Source organism: Orcinus orca, chromosome 9 (assembly GCF_937001465.1).
Source record: "Orcinus orca chromosome 9, mOrcOrc1.1, whole genome shotgun sequence".
Classification (NCBI taxonomy): domain Eukaryota; kingdom Metazoa; phylum Chordata; class Mammalia; order Artiodactyla; family Delphinidae; genus Orcinus; species Orcinus orca.
This window is the reverse complement of record NC_064567.1, coordinates 18,569,445-18,593,488: the sequence shown is the minus strand read 5'-3', so window position 1 is coordinate 18,593,488 and position 24,044 is coordinate 18,569,445. Positions and strand designations below refer to the sequence as shown.

The 24,044-nt window shown below is 38.9% G+C and overlaps 1 protein-coding gene across 7 annotated transcripts in view; it reads left to right on the top strand.

Moving 5' to 3' along the window:
• Nucleotides 1-24,044, top strand: part of LRGUK (leucine rich repeats and guanylate kinase domain containing) — a 130,082-nt gene that overhangs the window by 34,948 nt on the left and 71,090 nt on the right. For 6 of the 7 annotated variants that reach the window (XM_004272178.3, XM_033432421.2, XM_033432425.2 and 3 more), the window contains exons 6-11: nucleotides 833-957; nucleotides 9,020-9,163; nucleotides 14,512-14,592; nucleotides 16,156-16,242; nucleotides 17,582-17,688; nucleotides 22,605-22,724. In XM_004272178.3, coding sequence (XP_004272226.1) covers nucleotides 833-957; nucleotides 9,020-9,163; nucleotides 14,512-14,592; nucleotides 16,156-16,242; nucleotides 17,582-17,688; nucleotides 22,605-22,724 — 664 coding nt within the window. The remainder of the gene's footprint in view (nucleotides 1-832; nucleotides 958-9,019; nucleotides 9,164-14,511; nucleotides 14,593-16,155; nucleotides 16,243-17,581; nucleotides 17,689-22,604; nucleotides 22,725-24,044) is intronic. The other variant, XM_033432422.2, reaches the window with a different exon arrangement.

Here is a 24,044-nt window from a genome sequence, read left to right as displayed (position 1 = left end):
AAAGCAAAATCTGCCAGGTTTTGGTGATGATTGGACGCCCTGAAGATTACAAGTGGCTGAGAAAATGGTGATGTCCTAGGCTACTTGGGAGGGAAAACTGGGCTTGGGTGGAGAAGTGATATTAAATCCTAGAAATTTGCCAGAAAGATTGAGGACAGAGAGAGGTAAGTAGAATTGGTGACTTTGAGTTTGCACTTTTAGGTGACTGTAAGGATGGAAAACAAAAGCTAAGAGTTAAGTTTTAAAATAACTAGAAAATCAACAGATGAGGAAAAAAAGAAGGCTGAGTTTAGGCCTCATTTATTATAAAGAGAAGAGAAGCCAATATAGATAGAAGAAAAGGCTATTCCTCTCAGTATCACCCATTTTCTGCAGATGACACCTCCCGGACTGTTTCCCTGGTTATGGGGATGATAAAGTGCATGTGCCTCTCCAGGGCAACCCTGGATTCAGTTCTGCCTGTGGAAAAGTACAAGGGTTTCTCATGGAGACCATTCAGGAACCAAGGAAAAAACACTGCCAAGGTGGCAGCTTTGAACCACTCTGAAGTGTTTTTCCTCACTGATTAAATGAGTCACATATGAACACAAAGGCAACTGAGCACACTCAAAAGCTATGCCTTTAAAAAAAACAAACTAATTTTACCTGGTGCACTATTAACTTCTATATGAAAAAATATCATTTTAAGATTTAGCATTCATCCTATATTAGCATAGAGTACTTTTTTATTTATGCTGTTGTCTGATTTTTCTAATGATGATTTGACACTAATTCATTTTTTCTTCCAAATGTTTCTAATACCATTTTCCTTAAACATAGTCATGGTGTATAGGCAATGAGATAGCTGAAATCAACGGACTAGAGCTGTGTAGCAGTCTTACCCACCTTAGTTTGGCCAAGAACAAGATCACAACCATTAATGGCTTAGGAATGTTACCTATCAAAATACTTTGTCTGGTGAGTCTAACAAAACTGTTATTCTTTATAGAAGTACTAGTTAATGTCTTAGTAAATATATGAATGATGGTTAGGATTTTTCAGTTTTATAAAGAGCTAATTCCTTCATGAAATGTCATTGTCTTTAGTTCTGTTTGCTCCTTTCCATATCTGGGGTGTGTGTGTGGGGTGTGTGTGTGTGTGTGTGTGTGTGTGTGTGTGTGTGTGTGTGTGATGAATAATTCATGCTAAAGTAAAATGATTTTCTAGTTTGGTACACAAATTCCATTTTTTAAAAGATTGACTTTAACACTGAGAAAGGAAGGCATACTTTTAGCAACTATTAAGAATATTTTTATAATAACCAAGAGATCACTGAAGAAATCAGAGAGGAAATAAATAAATACGTAGAAACAAATGACAATGAAAACACGATGACCCAAAACCTATGAGGTGCAGCAAAAGCAGTTCCAAGAGGGAATTTTATACCAATACTATCCAACCTCAAGAAACAAGAAACATCTCAAACAACCTAACCTTACACCTAAAGCAATTAGAGAAAGAAGAACAAAAAAACCCCAAAGTTAGCAGAAGGAGAGAAATCATAAAGCTCAGATCAGAAATAAATGAAAAAGAAATGAAGGAAACAATAGCAAAGATCAATAAAACTAGAAGCTGGGTCTTTGAGAAGATAAACAAAATTGATAAACCATTAGCCAGACTCATAAAGAAAAAAAGGGAGAAGACATATGAACAGAATTAGAAATGAAAAAGGAGAAATAACAACTGACACTGCAGAAATACAAAGGATCATGATAGATTACTACAAGCAACTATATGCCAATAAAATGGACAACCTGGAAGAAATGGACACATTCTTAGAAAAGCACAAACTTCTGAGACTGAACCAAGAAGAAATAGAAAATATAAACAGACCAGTCACAAGCCCTGAAGTTGAGACTGTGATTAAAAATCTTCCAACAAACAAAAGCCCAGGACCAGATGGCTTCACAGGCGAATTCTGTCAAACATTAGAGAAGAGCTAACACCTATCCTTCTCAAACTCTTCCAAAATATAGCAGAGGGAGGAACCCTCCCAAACTCATTCTACAAGGCCACCATCACCCTGATACCAAAACCACACAAAGATGTCACAAAGAAAGAAAATTACAGGCCAATATCACTGATGAACATAGATGCAAAAATCCTCAACAAAATACTAGCAAACAGAATCCAACAGCACATTAAAAGCATCATACACCATGATCAAGTGGGGTTTATCCCAGGAATGCAAGGATTCTTCAATATACGCAAATCAATCAATGAAAGAAACGCACATTTATGATAAAATCCCTGCAGAAAGTAGGCATAGAGGGAACTTAACCTCAACATAATAAAGGCCATATATGACAAACCCACAGCCAACATCGTTCTCCATGGTGAAAAACTGAAACGATTTCCACTAAGATCAGGAACAAGACAAGGTTGCCAACTCTCACCACTGTTATTCAACATAAGTTTTGGAAGTTTTAGCCACAGCAATCAGAGAAGAAAAAGAAATAAAAGGAATCCAAATCGGAAAAGAAGAAGTAAAGCTGTCACTGTTTGCAGATGACATGATACTATACATAGAGAATCCTAAAGACGCTACCAGAAAACTACTAGAGCTAATCAATGAATTTGGTAAAGTAGCAGGATACAAAATTAATGCACAGAAATCTCTTGCATTCCTATACACCAATGATGAAAAATCTGAAAGAGAAATTAAGGAAACACTGCCATTTACCATTGCAACAAAAAGAATAAAATACCTAGGAATAAACCTACCTAAGGCGACAAAAGACCTGTATGCAGAAAACTATAAGACACTGATGAAAGAAATTAAAGATGATACAAACAGATGGAGAGATATACCATGTTCTTGGATTGGAAGAATCAACATTGTGAAAATGACTATACTACCCAAAGCAATCTACAGATTCAGTGCAATCCCTATCAAACTACAAATGTCATTTTTCACAGAACTAGAACAAAAAATTTCACAATTTGCATGGAAACACAAAAGACCCCAAATAGCCAAAGCAATCTTGAGAAAGAAAAACAGAGCTGGAGGAATCAGGCTCCCTGACTTTCAACTACACTACAAAGCTACAGTAATCAAGACAGTATGGTACTGGCACAAAAACAGAAATATAGATCAGTGGAACAGGATAGAAAGCCCAGAGATAAACCCACGCACGTATAATCACCTTATCTTTGATAAAGGAGGCAAGAATATACAATGGGAAAAGACAGCCTCTTCAGTAAGTGGTGCTGGGAAAACTGGACAGCTACATGTGAAAGAATGAAATTAGAACACTCCCTAACACCATACACAAAAATAAACTCAAAATGAATTAAAGACCTTAATGTAAGGCCAGGCACTATAAAACTCTTGGGGGGAAACATAGGCAGAACACTCTATGACATAAATCACAGCAAGATCCTTTTTGACCCTCCTCCTAGAGAAATGGAAATAAAAACAAAAATAAACAAATGGGACCTAATGAACCTTAAAAGCTTTTGCACAGCAAAGGAAAACATAAACAAGACAAAACGACAGCCCTCAGAATGGGAGAAAATGTTTGCAAGCGAAGCAACTGGCAAAGGATTAATCTCCAAAATTTACAAGCAGCTCATACAGCTCAATGTCAAAAAAAACTGAAGAACCCAATCCAAAAATGGGCAGAAGACCTAAATAGACATTTCTCCAAAGAAGATATACAGATTGCCAACAAACACATGAAAGGATGCTCAGCATCACTAATCATAGGAGAAATGCAAATCAAAACTACAGTGAGGTATCACCTCACACCGGTCACAATGGCCATCATCAAAAAATCTACAAACAATAAATGGTGGAGAGCGTGTTGAGAAAAGGGAACCCTCTTGCACTGTTGGTGGGAATGTAAATTGATACAGCCACTATGGAGAACAGTATGGAGGGTCCTTAAAAAACTACAAATAGAACTACCATATGACCCAGAAATCCCACTATTGGGCGTATGCCCTGAGAAAACCATAATTCAAAAAGAGTTATGTACCACAATGTTCATTGCAGCTCTATTTACAATAGCCAGGACATGGAAGCAACCTAAGTGTCCATCGATAGATGAATGGTTAAAGAAGATGTGGTACATATATACAATGCAATGTTACTCAGCCATAAAAAGAAACAAAATTGGGTTATTTGTAATGTGGTGGATGGACCTAGAGTCTGTCATACAGAGTGAAGTAAGTCAGAAAGAGAAAAACAAATACCGTATGCTAACACATATATATGGATTTAAAAAAAAAAATGGTTCTGAAGAACCTAGGGGCAGGACAGCAATAAAGACGCAGACGTAGAGAATGGACTTGAGGACGTGGGAAGTGGGAAGGATAAGCTGGGATGAATTGAGGGATGGCATGGACTTATATACACTACCAAATGTAAAATAGATAGCTAGTGGGAAGCAGCCGCTTAGCACAGGGAGATCAGCTCGGTGCTTTGTGACCACCTAGAGGGCTGGAATTGGGAGGGTGGGAGGGAGACACAAGAGGGAGGAGATATGGGGCTATATGTATACGTATAGCTGATTCACTGTTATAAAGCAGAAACTAACACACCATTGTAAAGCAATTATACTCCACTGAAGATGTTAAAAAATAGAATATATTTTAATGTCTTATTGATGAACTAACATTTAAACATATTTAAACATAATATTTATTGCAGTTGAAACTTCATTGCTCTCAAATGAAGCACTGGGCACTGAATTTGGCAGTCCTTTTACATCACTATGTGCCAGTTTCCCATTCTAGAAAACCAGAATTACTGCTGAGAATAAATGAACAATTCCCATCAAGAAGTTAAAATTTTTAATGTTTTTCCTATAGAGAGCGTGCTTCTTAAGCTGTATGACAGTGTGACTCTGACTGAATGAAAATACAGTTTACTTTAAAATCAGCAGGATCATAGTTGTTCCAAAGATATATACAGTATTTTTGAAATAACAGTCTAGCTCATTAGTTTGGGGGTGATTATATAGTTTGTAGATTATCTAGGATCCTTTCTTCTTCCTTTCCTTCTCCTTCTCACTTCTTACCCTTGGATGGCTTTGGGATTCTTTATTATATCTGTCATGAGGTGGATGGGGGGATTTTAAGCCATGAGGCTAGTAGCTTATTTCTTACGTGAACTATCCCACAGGAGAGTGTTGAACATTGTTGTTTTTTTTGTTTGTTTGTTTGCGGTACGCAGGCCTCTCACTGTTGTGGCCTCTCCCGTCGCGGAGCACAGGCTCCGGACGTGCAGGCTCAGCGGCCATGGCTCACGGGCCCAGCCGCTCTGCGGCATGTGGGATCCTCCCGCACCGGGGCACGAACCCGTGTCCCCTGCATCAGCAGGTGGACTCTCAACCACTGCGCCACCAGGGAAGCCCCGAACATTGTTGTTTGAAATGACATCTTGGGTTATCTGCAGATTTTTGACATATACAATGTACAATTCCTGTCTAATTTAGCCACAGACAGCTGAAGGTTGGCTATGTGTTAAGCCTGAAGTGCTTTTTAAGAGCCTTCACTTCTTACAATGAGTTAGGTGAGGGTAAAGTACTGGTTCCCAGTACTGAGGTTGGAAATGAAGCATGGAAAGGTTTAATAATTTCCTTGAGTTTTTCTGTTTTCTGTCCACTAAAGCATGTAAGCAAAGCATAAATGAAAATGAATTTGGTAGGCTGAATTGCAAATTTAAAAATTATAAAAGAAAGTCACATTTTAAAATTATGATAATTTGAAGGATTATTGGCAGTATATTCTATTTAATTTGCAGCTTGTTAGAACCTTATCCTTTTATTTACATATCTTTTTGCATTGGCATTCCCATTAACTTTAAGTGGAGCATGATATGTGGAAAGAGATTGGGGGTGTGCTTAAGGGAATGAGAATTGAACTGATTATTAAGAATGACATCGCATAGCACTTTCATCCTAAGACTTTGTTTCAATAACTAAATAAATAATCTGTGTTGATAATTTCATCTCAAGTAGCTTTTAGAAGAAGCATAAAAGACTTATTTTTCCTATAAGTAGATTAGGTGGATTGTTCCCAACCCCCATCCTCATCACCCAAAATGAACTAGAAAATACAGAATATGCCATCATTCATTTTCCTTAAACTTTTTGAGAATAGGAAGGTTTTCTTTTCCATATATTAATAAAGTTCATAAAATAAAATGATACTCATTTGTTTCAATAGTTTTTAATACTTTTTAAAAGATTTGTGGTATCAGTAATCCAGTTGGTTTACTACTGAAAGTAATTCACTTTACATTTTAGAGAAAAAAGAACAATTCACCATACAAACCAGTTGTTAATTCTCTTCCATCAACTTTTTTTTAAAAAATAAATTTATTTATTTATTTTTGGCTGTGTTGGGTCTTCGTTGCTGCGTGCATGCTTTCTGTAGTTGCTGTGCACGGGCTTCTCATTGTGGTGGCTTATCTTGTTGCAGAGCAACAAGAGGGCTCTAGGCACGCAGGCTTCAGTAGTTGTGGATTGCGGGCTCTAGAGCACAGGCTCAGTAGTTGTGGCACACGGGCTTAGTTGCTCTGCAGCATGTGGGATCTTCCCGGTCCAGGGCTCGAACCCATGTCCCCTGCATTGGCAGGCGGATTCTTAACCACTGCGCCAACAGGAGAGTCCCTCTTCCATCAACTTTTACCATAAATATTAGGGGGAAATGTGGTTCACTTATGGTCTGCTCTGTCAACCACCTCCTTTAGCAAGTAAGGACAATACATTCCAAACTTCAAAAATCATTTTGTCTTAGTAAAAGCCATTTTTTTTCCCTTCCAACTTGGGAGATCGAGAATATTTCTCATTTCATTTTAGTTTCTCTCTAAAGACCGCCTTTTCCCTGCTAATCATGATAAAACAAGCAAGAACTGTTCATGCAGGCACTAGACGTGCACTTTGAGAAGAGATGTATCAGTTTTTCATCATTGGACATAGGGTTTTAATAGATAACTTTGACTCAGAAATTCTGATTCGTAATACTTCTCAGTTCTGCTTTCTTTTATGACCACAGGTTATGTAATTAAACTTTTCTATGCCTCAGTCTGTTCTTGTGCATCTACCACTTTGAAAGCCATCAGAGACACTCTAAAGAAGAATTACGGTTCATCTTCCACATCTACAGCACTTCAAAGGTCTTTGGGGAAGAGGTGTATTATACATAAATTTGATATGTGGGCATATTTTAAATAGGACATTGAGGTCTTATTTCAATAAGTTAAATTAATAAGGATATTATGTTCAGTTTACTGTAGTTTTTTTCTTTCCCCTTTCTATTACACTTTCTAGAACTTTTTTGAACAGTAGGAAATTTGACTTAGGCAAATGGAGTTTTGAGTATTTTTCCTTCTTATTATGGAATTTTTCAGGCATATATAAAAATAAAAGGAATAGTTTAATGAACCCCCATGTACTATAATCCAGTTTTATAGATTATCAGCATTCTATTAATATATTTTAAACAGCCATAGAATTATACTAATGAACATAAACCTTGCTCATTATTGAAGTGAAATCTTATGAAAAGTTGAGTGAAAATGAACTCTTACTATTAAATACTTTGGGAAGCATGTACCAGGAAAAATATTATAGATGGTAGAGAATACTATAATTTAAGTTTTTAGTTCTAAAGTGCTTAGTAAAAGTTTTAAAAGTTTAAGGATGGGGGGAATTCCATGGTGGTCCAGTGGTTAGGACTGCACACTTCCACTGCAGGGAAACAGGTTCGATCCCTGGTCAGGGACCTGGGATCTTGCGTGCATGGTGTGGCCAAAAAAAAAGTTTAAGGATGGGTATAATGTGGCATTAATTGAAATCTCAAATTACACTTTATTGTGCTTCTCAACTCAAAGTTTAACTTTACTGTGGCATAGTTTTATACCTCAAAGGCTAAAGAACCCAAGGAATTTTGAGAATGTTGGGAAATGTACAAGAAAATACAAATTATTGTTATCACTATAATTTGTTGTTATGGGTACAGGGGGGTTGGGAAGAAGAACAGTGTTTAAGTCTTATATCTCTCTCTGTTTCATGGTATTGTCTAAGAAGATGCTTACGTGTGAATTATTTAAGAACTTTGTTTATGTATCTATTGTTGTAGAACATGCCACCCCATGTGGAGTGGCATGGAGAAATTTATTAGTTAACCATTTTATTAGCTAGCAGTTCTGTAATCTGAGCGGGGCCCAGCTGGGCGGTTCTGCTGGTCTTGCCACGTCCAGCTAGCAGATTGGCTGGGGGCTGGGCTCAGCCAGGATGCTGCAATGGCTGGGTTTCTCCTCTCTGTTGAGTCTCAGGGCTCCTCTCCAGGTGACCTCTCCGCAGATTCTCTCCCACAGAGTGGCTAGAGTTCTTACATGGCAGCTTAGGGCTCCAAGACACAAGAGGAGATGCTGCCAGGCCTTCCTAAGTCTTAGATTTGGAACCGGGACACTTCTGCTGTATTCTTTTGGTTAAGGCAGGTCACAGGTCTATCCTGGATTCAAGAGGTGGAAACTGTACAAGAGTATGAACAAGTGGAGGCAGGTACCAGACTACTACAGTCCTCATGATATGAGGTGACTATATTCAGAATATTTCTGAAAACAGAGTGTATGTGGGAGTTACAGTATTCAAGTGGTTTTCTGTGATGGTGATGAAAGAATTGCATTAAATTTACATTTCTAAAGATAAGCTTGGAGCCATGCTGCCATTAAGCTTGAGGTTAGCAATGTCAGAAGCTTATACTACCTAGCTTTTGTCTTTCCTATTGATTCAAACATTCATCTGCTTTACCTCTAGCGAAAATATTATGTTCTGAGTCTTCCAGCTGAAAGACTGGGATTTCTTTCTGGGGTGTATGTATATGTGTTTAGGGAGGTGAAAGATGGGAATGGGAGGGGGGACAAGAATGTCTTACTGATTTTAAGAGGTTTGGGGCAGTATCCAGGATGAAAACTTGTCATTACACTTTTCCCTTTAGGACATTAAGTGTATTTTATCAATTTTAGAGCAATAACCAGATTGAGAAGATCACAGGTTTGGATGACCTAAGGGTCCTGCAGATCCTGGATCTGAGCCACAATCAGATCAGTAGCCTCCAAGGCTTGGAGAGTCATGACTTCTTGGAAGTGATCAACCTTGAGGATAATAAGGTAATGTCATATTATACTTTATATGTCTTGGTTTTAGTGTCTATAATTATTTCTCAAGTGCTATCACATTCAATGCCAGCTTAGGAAAGTTATTCTAGAAAACCTCCCAGAGCAACAGTTGAAGGACTGCTTTTTTTTTTTAAATAGTAATAATTCTTAATTTTTGAACATTTGAAGATTCCTAATTACATTGTTTTGAAGGTTTAAACTGCAACCAGGTGCACATGACTTTGTGAAGTAGATATATTCGTGTGAAATTTGGGGTAGAAAGATGGCATTAGGAATGTCTGACGTGTCAGAGGAGGGAAACTAGAGACAAGAGAATAGTCTCAGGTTGGTGTTGCCTGTGTCCCATTTAATGAGAAGAGACACAGGAAGTGAATTCTTATATCCTATTTGTAACGATAGGGTACGTTCCCAACCCGAATGAGTTGGGGATTGGACTTACTCAAATTACCCTATCTGGCTTAATGCACACATTACTTCACCAATTGGCTTTCACTCTTTTTTTTTTTTTTTTTTTTTTTTTTTTTGCGGTACGCGGGCCTCTCACTGTTGTGGCCTCTCCCGTTTTGGAGCATAGGCTCCGGACACACAGGCTCAACGGCCATGGCTCACGGGCCCAGCCGCTCCGCGGCATGTGGGATCTTCCCGGACCGGGGCACGAACCCTTGTCCCCTGCATCAGCAGGCGGACTCTCAACCACTGCGCCACCAGGGAAGCCCGGCTTTCACTCTTAATTACATTTTATTTTTAATAAAGCATTTGTGCTCCTAATCATGGTGTATTAAGTTGGTACCTATAACTCACCTCTTATGCAGTCGATCTACATTGTGATTTTATTCATCTCGAGTACTTTTTCATATTTTGGGGAAAGATTTCATAAGGAAGACGAATGGTTATTTCTTCTTGAAGATGAAAATTTTGGCTAACCCTGAAAGAGACCTAGATCCTAGCTGGAGTGAGATGCGTTCCTGTGGAGATATTTCTCTGTTCGGCTGTGCTGGTGCTTATCAGCTGGGTCTGATGACTCTTTCTCCAATGAGCTTCCATTAGCTGTTAGATTTCTAAAAATCAAGAAAAGGAGGCAATCTTTAGGTCTGGGAAGAAGTGGATTTTTAATCACAGGCAAAAACTGTTCCTCCTCATTTTCACTTGACTTGCATATTAAATTGTTTGTTAACTTCTAAGGTTAATTCTAGTGGGTGACTTTTGTTCACTGTCCCACCTGTCTTAGGAAGTCAGCCCAATCTCTGTCTCATATGGTTTTAGTGTCTTTTTCATGAAATGGCCATTAAAATGGTTTGCAGATACATACAGGTGGTGTTCAAACGGCAGAATGCACTCATTACATTTCAACTCAGTGCATCTCAGGATTTAGGAAAAGGAGTAATGGTAATAATAATGACAATTACAGTCATAAAATAATGCAGAGATTTTCATTGCATATTTATGCACAAGGCACTGTTTTAAGCACTTTGCATATATCATCTCATTTAATCCTCATTATAACCCTATTATTATCGCTATTCTACAGATGAAGAAACTAGAGCAAAGAGACGTTAAGTAACTTGTCCAAAGTTATACCATATCCAGTGAGTAGCAGAGCCAGGGTTCAAACAGAATGATTTGCCTCCAGAGTCAGTGTTCTTAACCCTGCAGGCTAATACATTAAATGAAATGCTAATGGCCCTCCCTTCAGAAAAGTGTGTGGTGTTGTCATGATCTAGAAGAGTGCTTTCTGGCTTAAATATAATGTGAGCCTCATGTGTAATTTTAAATTTTCTAGTAGCCCCAATAAAAAGGTAAAAAGAAACAGGTGAAATTAATTTTTTGCTTTATTTAGCCCAATATATCCAAAATATTGTCATTTCAACATGTAATCTTTATAACAATTATTGATGAGATATTTTATATTCTGTTGTTTCATACCACATTTAGGACATCTACTGTGTATTTTGCACAGTACATTTGAATTTATCCTAGCCATATTCCCAGTGGTAAGTAGCCACATAGGGCTAGTAACTACCATATTGGGTAGCACAGGTCTAGAAAGACCTCATGAATAGTATGGTGTTCTCTTCCATTCCAGGAGACTTTTCAAATTACATTTGAAATAGTTGACGAAAAAAAGGGGGATCATTAGGGAAGCACAGAGTTTATAATTTTCAAATGTTGAAGAAACTCCATTAAAAAAGAAAAAAGTGGCCACACGTCCCAAAGGAGGGATCCTTTGGCAACAAGCGATGGGGTCCGTAACAATGGCACAATTCCCTCACTCCCCGCTGGGCAGGTTGGGGAACAACCAGCAGTATGTGAAATATTCTGTCAGCCGAGCCATCCAAAGATTTCCTCAGAGGTTTCTCAAGCACTACTGAGAATACTGTGTATCAGGGATGGAAGATTTATCATTTAAGAGAAACATAACATAGCTATTGCTTCTCATATGATTAACTGGATGTTAGGAATATTATCTTATTGGGAGCACTTTTATCAGTATTATTTACTTGGTATAAGCTGTTGAAACATTGCCGTAGCTTTACATGATCATTTGAACATCTCTTTTAAGTTTTTTTTGCAAATTCATCATGAGCTGGTGATTTGGGGGCCTTTGTCACTCTCCACTCTGCAATCCTTGTTAGATTTGAAGTCATTTCTATCATTTAAAACTTATCCCCCAAATGTTAACTCTATTACAACCTCAGCCTTTTCTTCTAGAAGCAAAATATTGGTCTGGGAGTTACTTAGAGACTGCTCTTTTACTTCTCTGAGTCTTACTTGGTGTCATTATTTCATCTCTCTCTCTATCTAGCATGTATTTTACGAAAAAGACTTAACAGGCCTCTTTAGGTCTGGACGGTTAGGCTTGGAGAGCATGGCTTAAAAGGAAATGTCAAAGAAAGGAGCCAACTTCTCCCTACATAGTGGAAGTTGAAAGGCTTCTGCTTGGTGGGGAGTAGCCAACAGGGGCAGAGGAGATCAGGGAAGAAGTGTAGACTGGAATCTGGGGATCAGCGCTGCTGGTATGACATTCTTGGCATCAGATGGCTGAAGTTCCTTTCAGAATATAATCTTTCTGGCAGTGTTTCACTTCAGGTGGTTTGGGGGAGTTGTGTCTGTACACCTTTTGTGATCGCCTGTGACACACACAGCCTTGGGTCTTGGCATTTGAAGAGAGAAGACATGAGGGTGGGTCTGCTGCCGGGTGAGGTCTGCAGGACGGGGTGGGCGGTGCATGCAGGATGGCCCGTGTCTGGTGCACATTACCAGTTCAGCAGAGGTGGGGGTACTGGTAGCCAGGTGCCTCCACATGTGTTCCCCTCTGCCCTTACCCACTTCATCCTACCTTTGAAAGGACTGGGAGGGGAGCTGGATCCCTCTCATTTGACTCTCAAAAGACTGGTTCATCCCAACTGACATCTTAGTGATAATATTTTACATAGTCTGTGATTATTCTATTCATAGTGTTCACAGCATTTACAAGATCTTTCCATGTTAAGCACCATCGATGTTACCATCTTCTAAAATGGTTGCCTAGTGTTCCTATTGTGGGACTGTGCCATGGCTCATTTAATCACATAATGATGGAATTTTTCAGAATTGAGAAAATTTTAAACTTTTACCAAAACGTTAGACCGAATGCTCATGTATCTAATTTTCGTCTGTCTGATGATCTTTTCAGTATAAACCTCCTGAAGGTGGGACAGCTGGTTTATAGCTTATGCATGTGTAGTACATCCACTCCCACCAGCGATGACTGCTAGTGCACGTGGCCAGGATGCGTTGGTGAGACATGTTGGCTGCGAGGAAACATCTCCTCCTAACATTTGTGTTAGGTCCAAACACAAGAGCTGTAGGCTAGAGGGGAATCAATCTATTGATTGATTGAGCAGTGTGAACCAAAGTGACTCTTCCACCTTCCCAAATAGCACAGTATTTAAAAATTGATCCTTTTATCTTGTAGATGATCCAAATGGCAGTTTAATGGAGAGTCTAGTCATCTTATGGAAAAAGCATAACATTGCTATAACCAGATTAATGTGTGCAGGTTGTATATTGTAACTCGGAATTGGCCTCTCATATTATGTCTTTGAAAATGGCATCCTTAGAACATGGCACATGTGTTCCTCCCCTGATTTAGCTTTGGGAATAGCTTACATTTCAACTGCATTTTGTCATTGGATAACTCAGGAACTATTAGTGACTCTGCTGTTGGAGTGATCTTACCATGCATGCAGAAATGACTTGGGGAGAAATAGAAATGAAAAAGTGATTATTAATTTTTTGTAAAAGTTCAGCATCTACATCTGAAATAAGATTATAATTATGCTAATTACAGGACATTCAAGGAAAACTGTTTGTCTTTAGTTTAGTGGAGAATTCAGGCCTGCTGCCACCCAAGCTCTATCCCTGCTCAAATTAAGGAACTATCAAGCAACCTTTTTCCCTCTTACTTTTTAAAGTCATGAAACATTACCTGACAAAAAAAGTGTATAACACATAAACGTACAGTTTAGCAAAGAATTTTAAGGTGAATAGTCATGTAACATTCACATCAAGAAGTATGTCATACATGGGCTTCCCTGGTGGTGTAGTGGTTGAGAGTCCGCCTGCTGATGCAGGGGACACGGGTTTGTGCCCCGGTCCGGGAAGATCCCACATGCCATGGAGCGGCTGGGCCCGTGGGCCATGGCCACTGAGCCTGCGCGTCCGGAGCCTGTGCTCCGCAACGGGAGAGGCCAAAGAGTGAGAGGCCCCCATACTGATAAAAAAAAAAAAAAAAAATAGAAAAGAAATATGTCATACAATCTCCCATGTTTACCTTTTCTTAAAACAATTATCTCATTGAAAAACTGATAGAGCTCCACATGCACATGCAGTAAGAAGGCTTCCCCAGCCACAGATGACCACAGTAACCAGCAGAAGCAGCGTTGGGGAGGGAGATTGGGGAGCTGGAGGCTAGGCACAGTAGTGATGGGGAGAAGCATGTAGCCCTTGCGTGCATTTTTTGCAGTTTCTCTGATTCTATGTACTATTTAATTTCTGCCTTAAGATAAACGTGGGTGAGATGAGAAACATCTACCTCACTGTTGTCTATCCAGAGAGGAAAAAAGGAAATGTGGCTGTGAGTTTGCATTTACTGAAGGAGCATGCAATAATTCCCTTGTTCTGTGTAGCTTTGTGGAGTCTCATTAAAAAGCTGGATAGCCACAAGAGCAATTTTTAAAATAAGCTGAGTTTAAGGGATCCAAAGTAGCTCCTCTTATATTACGTTCTCTGTTGTCTTGGTGCATTTAGTCTGTTGATTATATTGTGTGTGTGTGTGTGTTTGTTTTTGGATTAAACAGATTGCTGAGCTGGGTGAAATAGAATACATTGAAAACCTACGTCTCCTTCGAGTTCTCAATCTTCTAAGAAATCCAATTCGGGTGAGACATCCTTTATGTTGGGGGCAGAGGAGAGGGATGAGGACTTTCTTGAAATTCTTCATGAAGTGCTTTTGATAGAACATCAGGAATGTGAATAAGGTGTGTTTATCTTCATTCTCTATTAGAAGGTGTAAGCAAAGTCGCACCTATGTACCACCATAGGTGCATGTAAAGCCTGAAATTGAATACTGGTTGCCTACTCTGTGTGGTCATTTGTGACTCATCTGGGTGGTAATAAAGATTATCAGGCGGGAGCTATTGAGATTGTAGAGCAATGTCCTTTTACATGAAAGAATGCGTGATGCCTGAGGTGTAGATGGAATGTGGTTCCTATTTAATAACAGGGGAAAGTCTAAGATTAGACACTTAAAGAAATTCGCCTTGGGATTGTTGTAAAATTGGCATTGTAAAATGATTATAGAAAAAAATCATGTATTTCCTACTGATTCTTCACCTATGGATATCAAACTTTCAGACTTTTTCAGGATTCTTTTTTTTTTTCCCCCAGTGATAGATCCTTTCGCCTCAGATCTGTCCCTCCTTCTTTGTGCATATGTCATTCATTCCCCTTTCTATCTATATCCTTCACTCGCCTTTCCATAGACTCTTGAATTTGTATGTATCTCTGAGTACCTTTCTTTTTGTGTGTGTCTTGAGAAACGTGTCTGGCAGGCAAAAAATCAAAATGAAAAATAAGATCTAAAAATAAAAACAATGTTTGGTATGAGAATAGTGGCAGGCAATTTAAAGCATCCCTAGGAAAGAAAGTGTTTAAAGTGGCCATCCCTCCCAGTTCCAGATCCATAAAGAGCATCTAGGTGTTTGCATAAATAAATAGCACAAACCCTTTCACATGTTAACTCATTTATATATAAACTTCCCCCACATTTGCACTTTGAAGTACACAAAAGGTACCATTGTATATTCATTTCATGTATACCATCCTCAGAATGCATCACCCACTTAATATCTTTCCCTTCAAAGAGATGTAGCTTCTTAATACAAAATAACTGTAACTATATTTCTAAAAAGCAGGTAATCCTAACACAGAAGATGATAGGGAGTAATATGGGGGTTGTTCTGTAAGTGAATATCATTTTATTATTGTAAAACAAATTCATGATTAATCATACAAATTAATATAAAACAATACAAAGTAATAAATAATTAGAAATTAATGAAACTCTTTGGAATTAGAAGATAGGGTTTGGGTCACTGGCCATAGAACCTTAGATGAAATACTTCACTTCTCCGAGCCTCAGTTGTTTTTCCTTTAGAAATGAACATAATCAGAGCTGTCCTGCTTATCTCACAGGGAGATTAACAAGATCACACATTTGAAAAGCTTTATAAGTTACAAGGCACAGTCTGCGTTTGAGTTGTTAATATAAGGGGACTGGTAAGCTGAAAATGTAAAGACCTATGCAGGGTGTGTGTGTGTGCGTGTGCGTGTGTGTGTGTGAATGAATGACAGCGTTAGTAGGTGAAAGCCCTAAGCTCATGAAAGTAGACTGCTAGTGGAAAAGGAAGGTAACTGAATAACCCTCTTGATATTTTAAACAGGAAGAATCTGACTATTATTCCTTCGTGATTTTTATGCTACTTCGATTAACAGAATTAGATCAGAAGAAGATAAGAGTGGAAGAAAAGGTATGTAATCGTATCATTTCCTGTGTTTATGAGTTGATAGGCTCAAAAGCTCATGCTGCCTGCTGCAAGACCAATACAATCCATAAATGATTACATAACAGTATGTACAGTCATTTAGGGGGCGTTTCCTTGTCCTAGGATCTATCTGTTTCACCCTCTGCAGAGCTGAGTGTCAACACAAATGCAGTGAAAGCCCTGCTCTTGGTACAGTGAGGAGACTGGCTGTGGGAAACAGAAGCAGCCCCCGTGTACATAGGCTGGCAGCAGTATAGCCGACTGTTAGTTTGGATGATAGCTATCATATTTGGAGGGTGTGTGATCCTATCTGTGTTACTCGAAAAGTTCACTTAATAATGAAGTGAATTATAATGTCATTCTAACACATCATCGAAAAGGACTCAAATAAATCAATACTCTGATTTTTAAATCCTTTATGCTACTCTTTAAGATAATGATTCTTCTGGACACAAGTTGAGAGCAACCAGACATTGAATGCTAGCACCTGCCAGCCCCTTCCATACCTGTGGAAGCTAATTTGTCATGCTGTCATGACTGGTGTCAGCTGAAATCTCCACTAATGAGGGGTTTCTTACACTGGATGCAAATTTGAGATGGGAATGAAAAAGCAGGTATAAATACGCCGAGAGGCAGATATTCCAGTTCATAAATGCCTTTCTGAAATCTTGGTTAAAAAATAGTTACAGATGCAAGTCTGTTATCATTCTCTCACTCAAAGGCACTTATTAGATTTCTCTTTCCCTTTAACATTGTGCGAAGGGAATAACATTTAAAACCACGCATTAGATAAAGGTATGGTAGACAAGAATAGCGTATTTAGAGGGATGACAAGGCCGGGGGACGGAGAACTGTCCATCGTGGGGAAAAGGCCCATATCTTTGAAGAGAGAAAGTTACACTAAAAGAGGGGGAGGTTTAGTAGAATTTGAGATCATAGGAATAGTTCTTGGCATGATGGCATGAGGAAAAATTCTGCAGTAACAACTACCTGGAATCTAGAGCTATGAATTTTATTTCTTTTCATACTAAAAGTTGAAATGTTTACTATATTAAAGGTCATCTTAGACTTTAGAGGTTTTGATTTTGCTTTTTTCCTTTCAAACCAGGGAGTATAAAGAAATAGGTGACCAAGGGGCTCCAGCTCAATACTTTAAAATAATTATTATTCTTTAGGTTTTAGGAAAGTTAGAGTAGACATGAAGACAGAACACAGATTCCTGGTCACGTGTCTAGGACATTTCATTATAGAAAATCTAAGGCTTGTCTTCCTTTTAAAATGAATTTTTTTTTCTTTTCCCTTTGCATTTCTAATTCTGGAAAAGGTCGCGGCAGTGAACAAATACAACCCTCCCCCAGAAGTGGCCGCAGCCCAAGATCACATGACCCATGTTTTCAACAGCCTGATGCAGCCACAGAGGATCTTTGACAGGTATTTCTTAGGGACCCTTTGGGTAGAACACGGGGTAGCCAGCATAGGACAACCTCATCATTTCCCTAGCCCTCTATTTTGTGACCCATTCCTTTCTCACCTCTCTGAGGGAGGGGATCAGGTCTTTATTTGACAGGCTGTATAGTCTCAGATATAGTATATTATCATCACATGTTTGAATGTGGGGCTCACTTGTTGGCATTTTCCCAAGTGTGGTGATGAGTAGATTCAACATCCCTCTTTCATCTGGACCCTTGAATGGTGGCTAGCCTGTGACATAGGATGGTGAAATGAAAAAGAAAAAAAGTTTGCCAACTTTTCTGCTGTAGGATAGAACCACAGACCTTAGCCTCATTAACAGAGAATTGTGACGATCTCTATCCATTGTCAATTTCTCCTTAGCTGTGCGTGAATGCTAGATACCCCTGCCAAAGAGCACCCAAGACCTCAGGTTATACGTTAGAGAGTCCCTAGAAGGAGGCCCTCCTCCCCCGAGGGAAACCCGAAACAGTCTTTACAGTGATTGCCCTGAGCCCCAGGCAACCTAGCAGGGAGAAGTCACCCAGCTTGGTTGAACACAGGAACAGCATCTCTCACCTCTGAGTTCGAAGATAAATTTACCACGATTTCGCCATATCTTTTTAAACAGTCTGTTGGAGCAGATGGCCATTTACGCTATAAGTATAATACAGAAATTCTATCAATGCCCAAAGGCATTTTAAAATTACTTGTAAAATCTCTTGGTTATAAATGGCTTCTCTTCTTCATGTGGTCTGCTCCTGTACTTCACACAGTTGGTTTCCCACAGAGAGAAGATGTTTTATTTTGCGTCCAGGACATGATTTTTTACATGTAATTTAATAATGTAGACGTTGACAGTTTTATATATTTATGGTAGCTCTCTAGGTGAAATGATTTATCATTTATTTGCATACATCTGGAAAAGCACATTTGATTTAAAAGAAGGGCATTTATGTCCTCATTGTATTTCTTTTCTAGTTTATGAGATTGCTAGTTGTTTCATGCTTTAGGGTACATTTATATAAAAATATGTATCAAAGAAATTTACAGCAATGTCTGATAAACACGTATTTCTGGATCATTTCTGACTGTCAGGCAGAGAAGAGCAAATGGCCAAGCAGCCCCAGATGCTCCGGGATGGAGCAGGGCTCACTCTGAAAAGCTCATGGAGGCAGGAGCAGGGGTGCCGTGCCCTTCCCACTCTGAGTCAGGACGCAGCTCCCTGGCAGCCCCAGGAGTCAGGCTCTAGGAGAGGAACCCTGACTCTTGGTCTTGGGACTTTTAGGCTGTGATATTTGGGAATCACTGTCCCCTCTTCTGGCAGGATTGGGGTGAGGATCCAATATTGAAATGACATGGCAGAACCTTGACTCTGGCCTGGTAGTCAGTGATAGCTTTCTTGCTCTCACCTATGACAAGGTTCTCCAGGCTGATCTTGTACAAGTCCTGTCCAAACTCTGGAATCGGCCATTTCTCCAAGAAGCCCTGGTTTGTTTCAGTGAGAAATGGTATTTCCCAATCATAATGTGGGTGCTAGAGACAGACATGGCACTGGGTTGATCATTGTTTCCACGTCTTTTAGTGGACAGAGCTAGGGATATATTTCCTTCCCTCCCTCCCTCCCCTCCCTCCCCTCCCTCCCCTCCCTCCCCTCCCTCCCCTCCCCTCCTTCTTTCCTTCCTTCCTTCCCTACATTCATTGATCCATCTATTCTTTCTTTCTATCTATCCATCCACCTATCTTGCCTATTTGTACCTACCTATTATAGCTGTTCAATCTTTTGTATCTATCTAATCTGTATTTAGATAGATCCATCTATAGATAGATGGTAAAACACCTCCTGAATTCATACTGGTACAATTCAATTTCAAGACTGTAGTTGAGCTTTTACTTAATCTCATCTCTGTTACATCTGTATCTCCTTTTCTCCCTCACCAAAGACACAGAGGAAGATGGAATTAGAATATCCCATAATTGCTCTTTTTTAAAGTCTCATATTATACCACAACAGTGTCAGAATACCAGTAGTAATAATTACTGGAAACATGAAAAACATATTTTGCCTATGTTCCTCCCATTAACCATTCCCTCATTGTTTTTTATTGTGGTAAAAAAAAAAAAATATATATATATATATAAAACACATAAAATTTGCCATTTTAACCACTTTAAAGTGTACAGTTCAGGGCTTCCCTGGTGGCGCAGTGGTTGAGAGTCCGCCTGCCGATGCAGGGGACACAGGTTCGTGCCCCGGTTCGGGAAGATCCTGACCGCTGACCCTGCACGTCCGGAGCCTGTGCTCCGCAACGGGAGAGGCCCGCATACTGCAAAAAAAAAAAAAAAAGCGTACAGTTCAGTGGCATTAATTATATCCACAATGTTGTGCAACCATCACCACCATCTGTTTCCAAAACTTTTTCATCAGCCTGAGCAGAAGCTCTGTAAACATTAGGCAATAACTCCCCATTTCCTGCTACTCCCAGTCCCTGGTAATTTCCAGTGTACTTACTGTGTCTCTGAATTTGCCTACTCTATATATTTTATATAAGCATCAATCACTCCATTTTAAAAATAGTGTACTGTATTTATATTGTCAGAACATATATCCATCACACACTATACTTTCTCCTTTGCTGTCATTTAGTCTTACTTTTCTGGGTAATGGCATATTTATTGCTCACTGCCAGCCCTTACAACTGATGCCTCCTCTTGAGTCATTTTGGTTGTATGAAGCTTGTTCTCTAGCAGATTCCTTAGGAAGAGCTGTGGAATCAGTATCTCTTGAAATCTTGCATGTTGATAATATTCTCTGCCCTTTACACTTGAAAGTCATTTTTGCTATATGTAAAGTCCATGGCTCACACTTTTTCCCTTGAGACTATTAGAAGGGTTTCTCCATTTTCTTTTGGTGCAAAACATTGCTGTCAAAAAACTGGTGACAATCTAATTTTCTTCCCCTTATAGATCATGTGTTCTCTTTTTCTAGCTGAATAATCCCCCCAGCTTTTTTTAAGCCCAGTAATTTTACTAGACTATGTCTTGGTATTATTGTTACAACATTTATAGCCCAGTTGTTCTAGGCTAATATTCTCAGGTATGTTGTATAGTTTTATTTTATTTTTTTTAATTTCAGAAAGGTTTTCTTGAATGACAGTCTTTAATATTTGTTCCTTATCTTTGGTTTTCTTCTTCAGGAAGAAGGTCTCCTTTGCCTATCCTCAATATTTGTCACTTTCTCTCAAAATTCTTTCCTTTAATTACTTAAAAAAATTATTTCGAGGTAATTTTAGATTCACATGCAGTTGTAAGAAATAATACAGAGAAATTCTAGATATCTTTCACCCAGTTTCCTCCAGTGGTAATATCTTGCTTAGCTAAAGTAGAATATCAAAACCAGGAAGCTGACATTGATACAAGCCACCAACCTTATCAAGTTTCACCAGTTTTGCATGTACTCCTGTGTACATTTAGTTCTATGTGATTTTATCACATGTATAGATTCATATGAGCATGACTCCAGTCAAGATACAGGAGTTTTATCACATGGATCCCTTTGCTTCCCTTTTATAGCTACAGCCACCTCCCTCCTGCTTATCTTCCCTAACGTTTGGCAACCAATAATCTGTTCCCCTTCTCTGTAATGCTGTCATTTCAAGAAGGCTATATAAATGGAATCATAGAGTATATGTATAACCTTTTGGGGTTGACTTTTTTTTTTAAACTTAGCCTCTGTTGAATATATCAGTGGCTCATTCCTTTGTATTGCTGAGTAGTATTCCTTGGTATGAATGCACCACAATTAGTTTAACCAACCATCGAAGGACATCTGGGCTGATTGCAGTTTTTGGCTACTACAAATACAGCTTTTATGAGTATTCACGTGTAGGCTTTTGGACATTGCAGTTTCAACCTGCCTGCTTTCTGCTGGATACCCATTGTTTTGGGGTTCCCTTGTTCTCAGACGCTGCCCGTTGCTTCCTCCTTCTTCCTCTTGCCCAGCTTCCAGTGCCATAAAAGTCTTGTGGGTTTGTGGCTTTTCATCTGGTTTGTTATCCACATTTTCCATGGGCTTTTGTTCTCCAGTTTTTCTGTTTTCCTGTGAGTGTTCAGAGAGATTGAAAAATTATGCTGCACTGCCCCCATTCTTCACAGAATCTATACCTCAACCATGATTTTTTTCAAAATATTATATTTTATTCCATACTTCTAGAATTTGTGTCTTGAGTGGAACCCAAACACTTCAGCTCTGCATGTTGCAAGAGATTTTATATAAATTAGTCCTTTGGTCTTTTAGACCAGAAGCCATGCCGAGATTCATATATCAGCTCTTACTTATTAGTTGTTACTTTGAACAAGTTAATTAACCTCTCTGTACTTTGGTTTCTTTATGTGTTAAGTGTTATTACAGCTTCCTGTGATAATTAAATGAGGTAATGCATGTAAGACGCCTAGAATAGCACCTGGCATATAGTAACTGTTCAGGTAAATTTCAGTGATTACTGTTTTCTTTGCACATGAGTATTCTTTTTTTTTATTGGAGTATAATTGCTTTACAATGTTGTGTTAGTTTCACATCTGTGTTCTAATTGGATAGATACAGATGTTAAAGTTCACCTCTCAGAGGGCAGTCTTATTTCTTTCATTTTGAAGTTCTTGGGGGGAATACTTTATCAACCAAGAATTAATATCTCTTACCATATTTTTCCTTTAAAAAATCTTGTTAAGGTAAATTTTTTTGCTATTTTGCAGTCGACTTGCTTCTGGAAAGTAGGACCATCCTTCCATAGAGTGTCTACATGTAGTAAATGCTGGATTACTGGATTAATTGTGACTGTGACATGGACACTTTACACACTGGGTGCATTAATATGCATGTCTGCTCTGCCCTGTTGCAGCACCCTTCCTAGTCTGGATGCCCCTTATCCCATGTTGGTATTAGCTGGTCCTCAAGCATGTGGTAAACAAGAACTCGCTCACCGCCTCTGCAGACAGTTCAGCACTTACTTCAGATACGGGTAAGTTTCTTTATTGGCTGGTAAGGCTGTAAAATGTCGGATATTGCTAATGTTGGCTATTAAAATGTACATAGAAGGCTTATGAGCTTCTTTGCCAGTTATTACACTCTGATATTCACTGTATTTTTTTTTTTTTTACTTTAATCCTCCAAATGTTTTACTTAATTCAGTGACAGCCGAAATCACGCCCCAAGGTTTGGAAATACACGTGGTTGTAATAAAGCATCATGGTGTTGGAACACGGGCTCCTCCTGTTGCCATGTGGTGTGACAACATGAATCACAATGTTGTGATGGATGGTGGGTGGGTCTGTGCACCGGTGACAGCCTCTCCTCATCTCTGTTGGAGCCCACGCTGCCAGCACGTCAGCTGCTTTATTTCCACGCGGGTCTTTCTCTTTTGAGGGATATTTCAGAAGGAAGGAAAGAGAAATGGCAGCAAAAGATTTCCTTTTCCTTTCCCTTTCCCTCAGGTTAGCATTCAATACACTTTCAGTTTTCTGGAGCAGATATTTTGCTGTGTGGTTCCCTAATGACTCAGTTAAAATAGCAGAATATATCCAAAAGCCTAGAACCATCCTAGAAAATCTTCAGCTGGATTTACAGACTTTTTAAAGGTGTCTGGGTCTCAGATTTAGTTATTGCTGTGACCTTTTAAACTGGTTTCCTCTTTTATTGTTTTATGTATGGCAAAGACATTACTGTTGGATTAGTGATGTTTGTCAGTGAGCTGAGAATGTGACTGCAAAGATATATAGGACAGCAAGAAGAAGAAATGCACATTATTTTCTAATGCTGTTGCACACAGGTTCCTTCCCTTAAGCTACACATGTTCAGACAGTGTAAATACTATTTTAAACAGGTCTAGTTATCTAGAGATCTAAAATTACATTCCTCATTTGAACAAATCCAGAATACAAATACTGTAGAATAATTTACTCATTAATATATTCTAAACACCCTGAAGCAACCAAAATAAATTAAAACTTAATATCAGAATTAAAAAGTACAGAGTGTCATATGCTTATACAGCGGTACTGAACCTGTTTCAAAAGATAAGTGGAGCACAATGAACGGACGATCAAATTAGGGCAAAAAGGTGTATCCTGACTATCGTGCTAATGTATAAACCTGGAACCTTTCAGCAAACCAAAGCTTTGCTGAAGACTTTGGTTACATAAAGCCTTACATATACCAAAGCTTTCCCTGGTTAGAAGTCCTTTCACATCTCTGACACCAATTCTGTTGCAAATGGTTCATAGCCTATCCTTCATATTTGTTTGTGATATGCACTCTGAGGCACGCTGGGCCAGATGTGTTC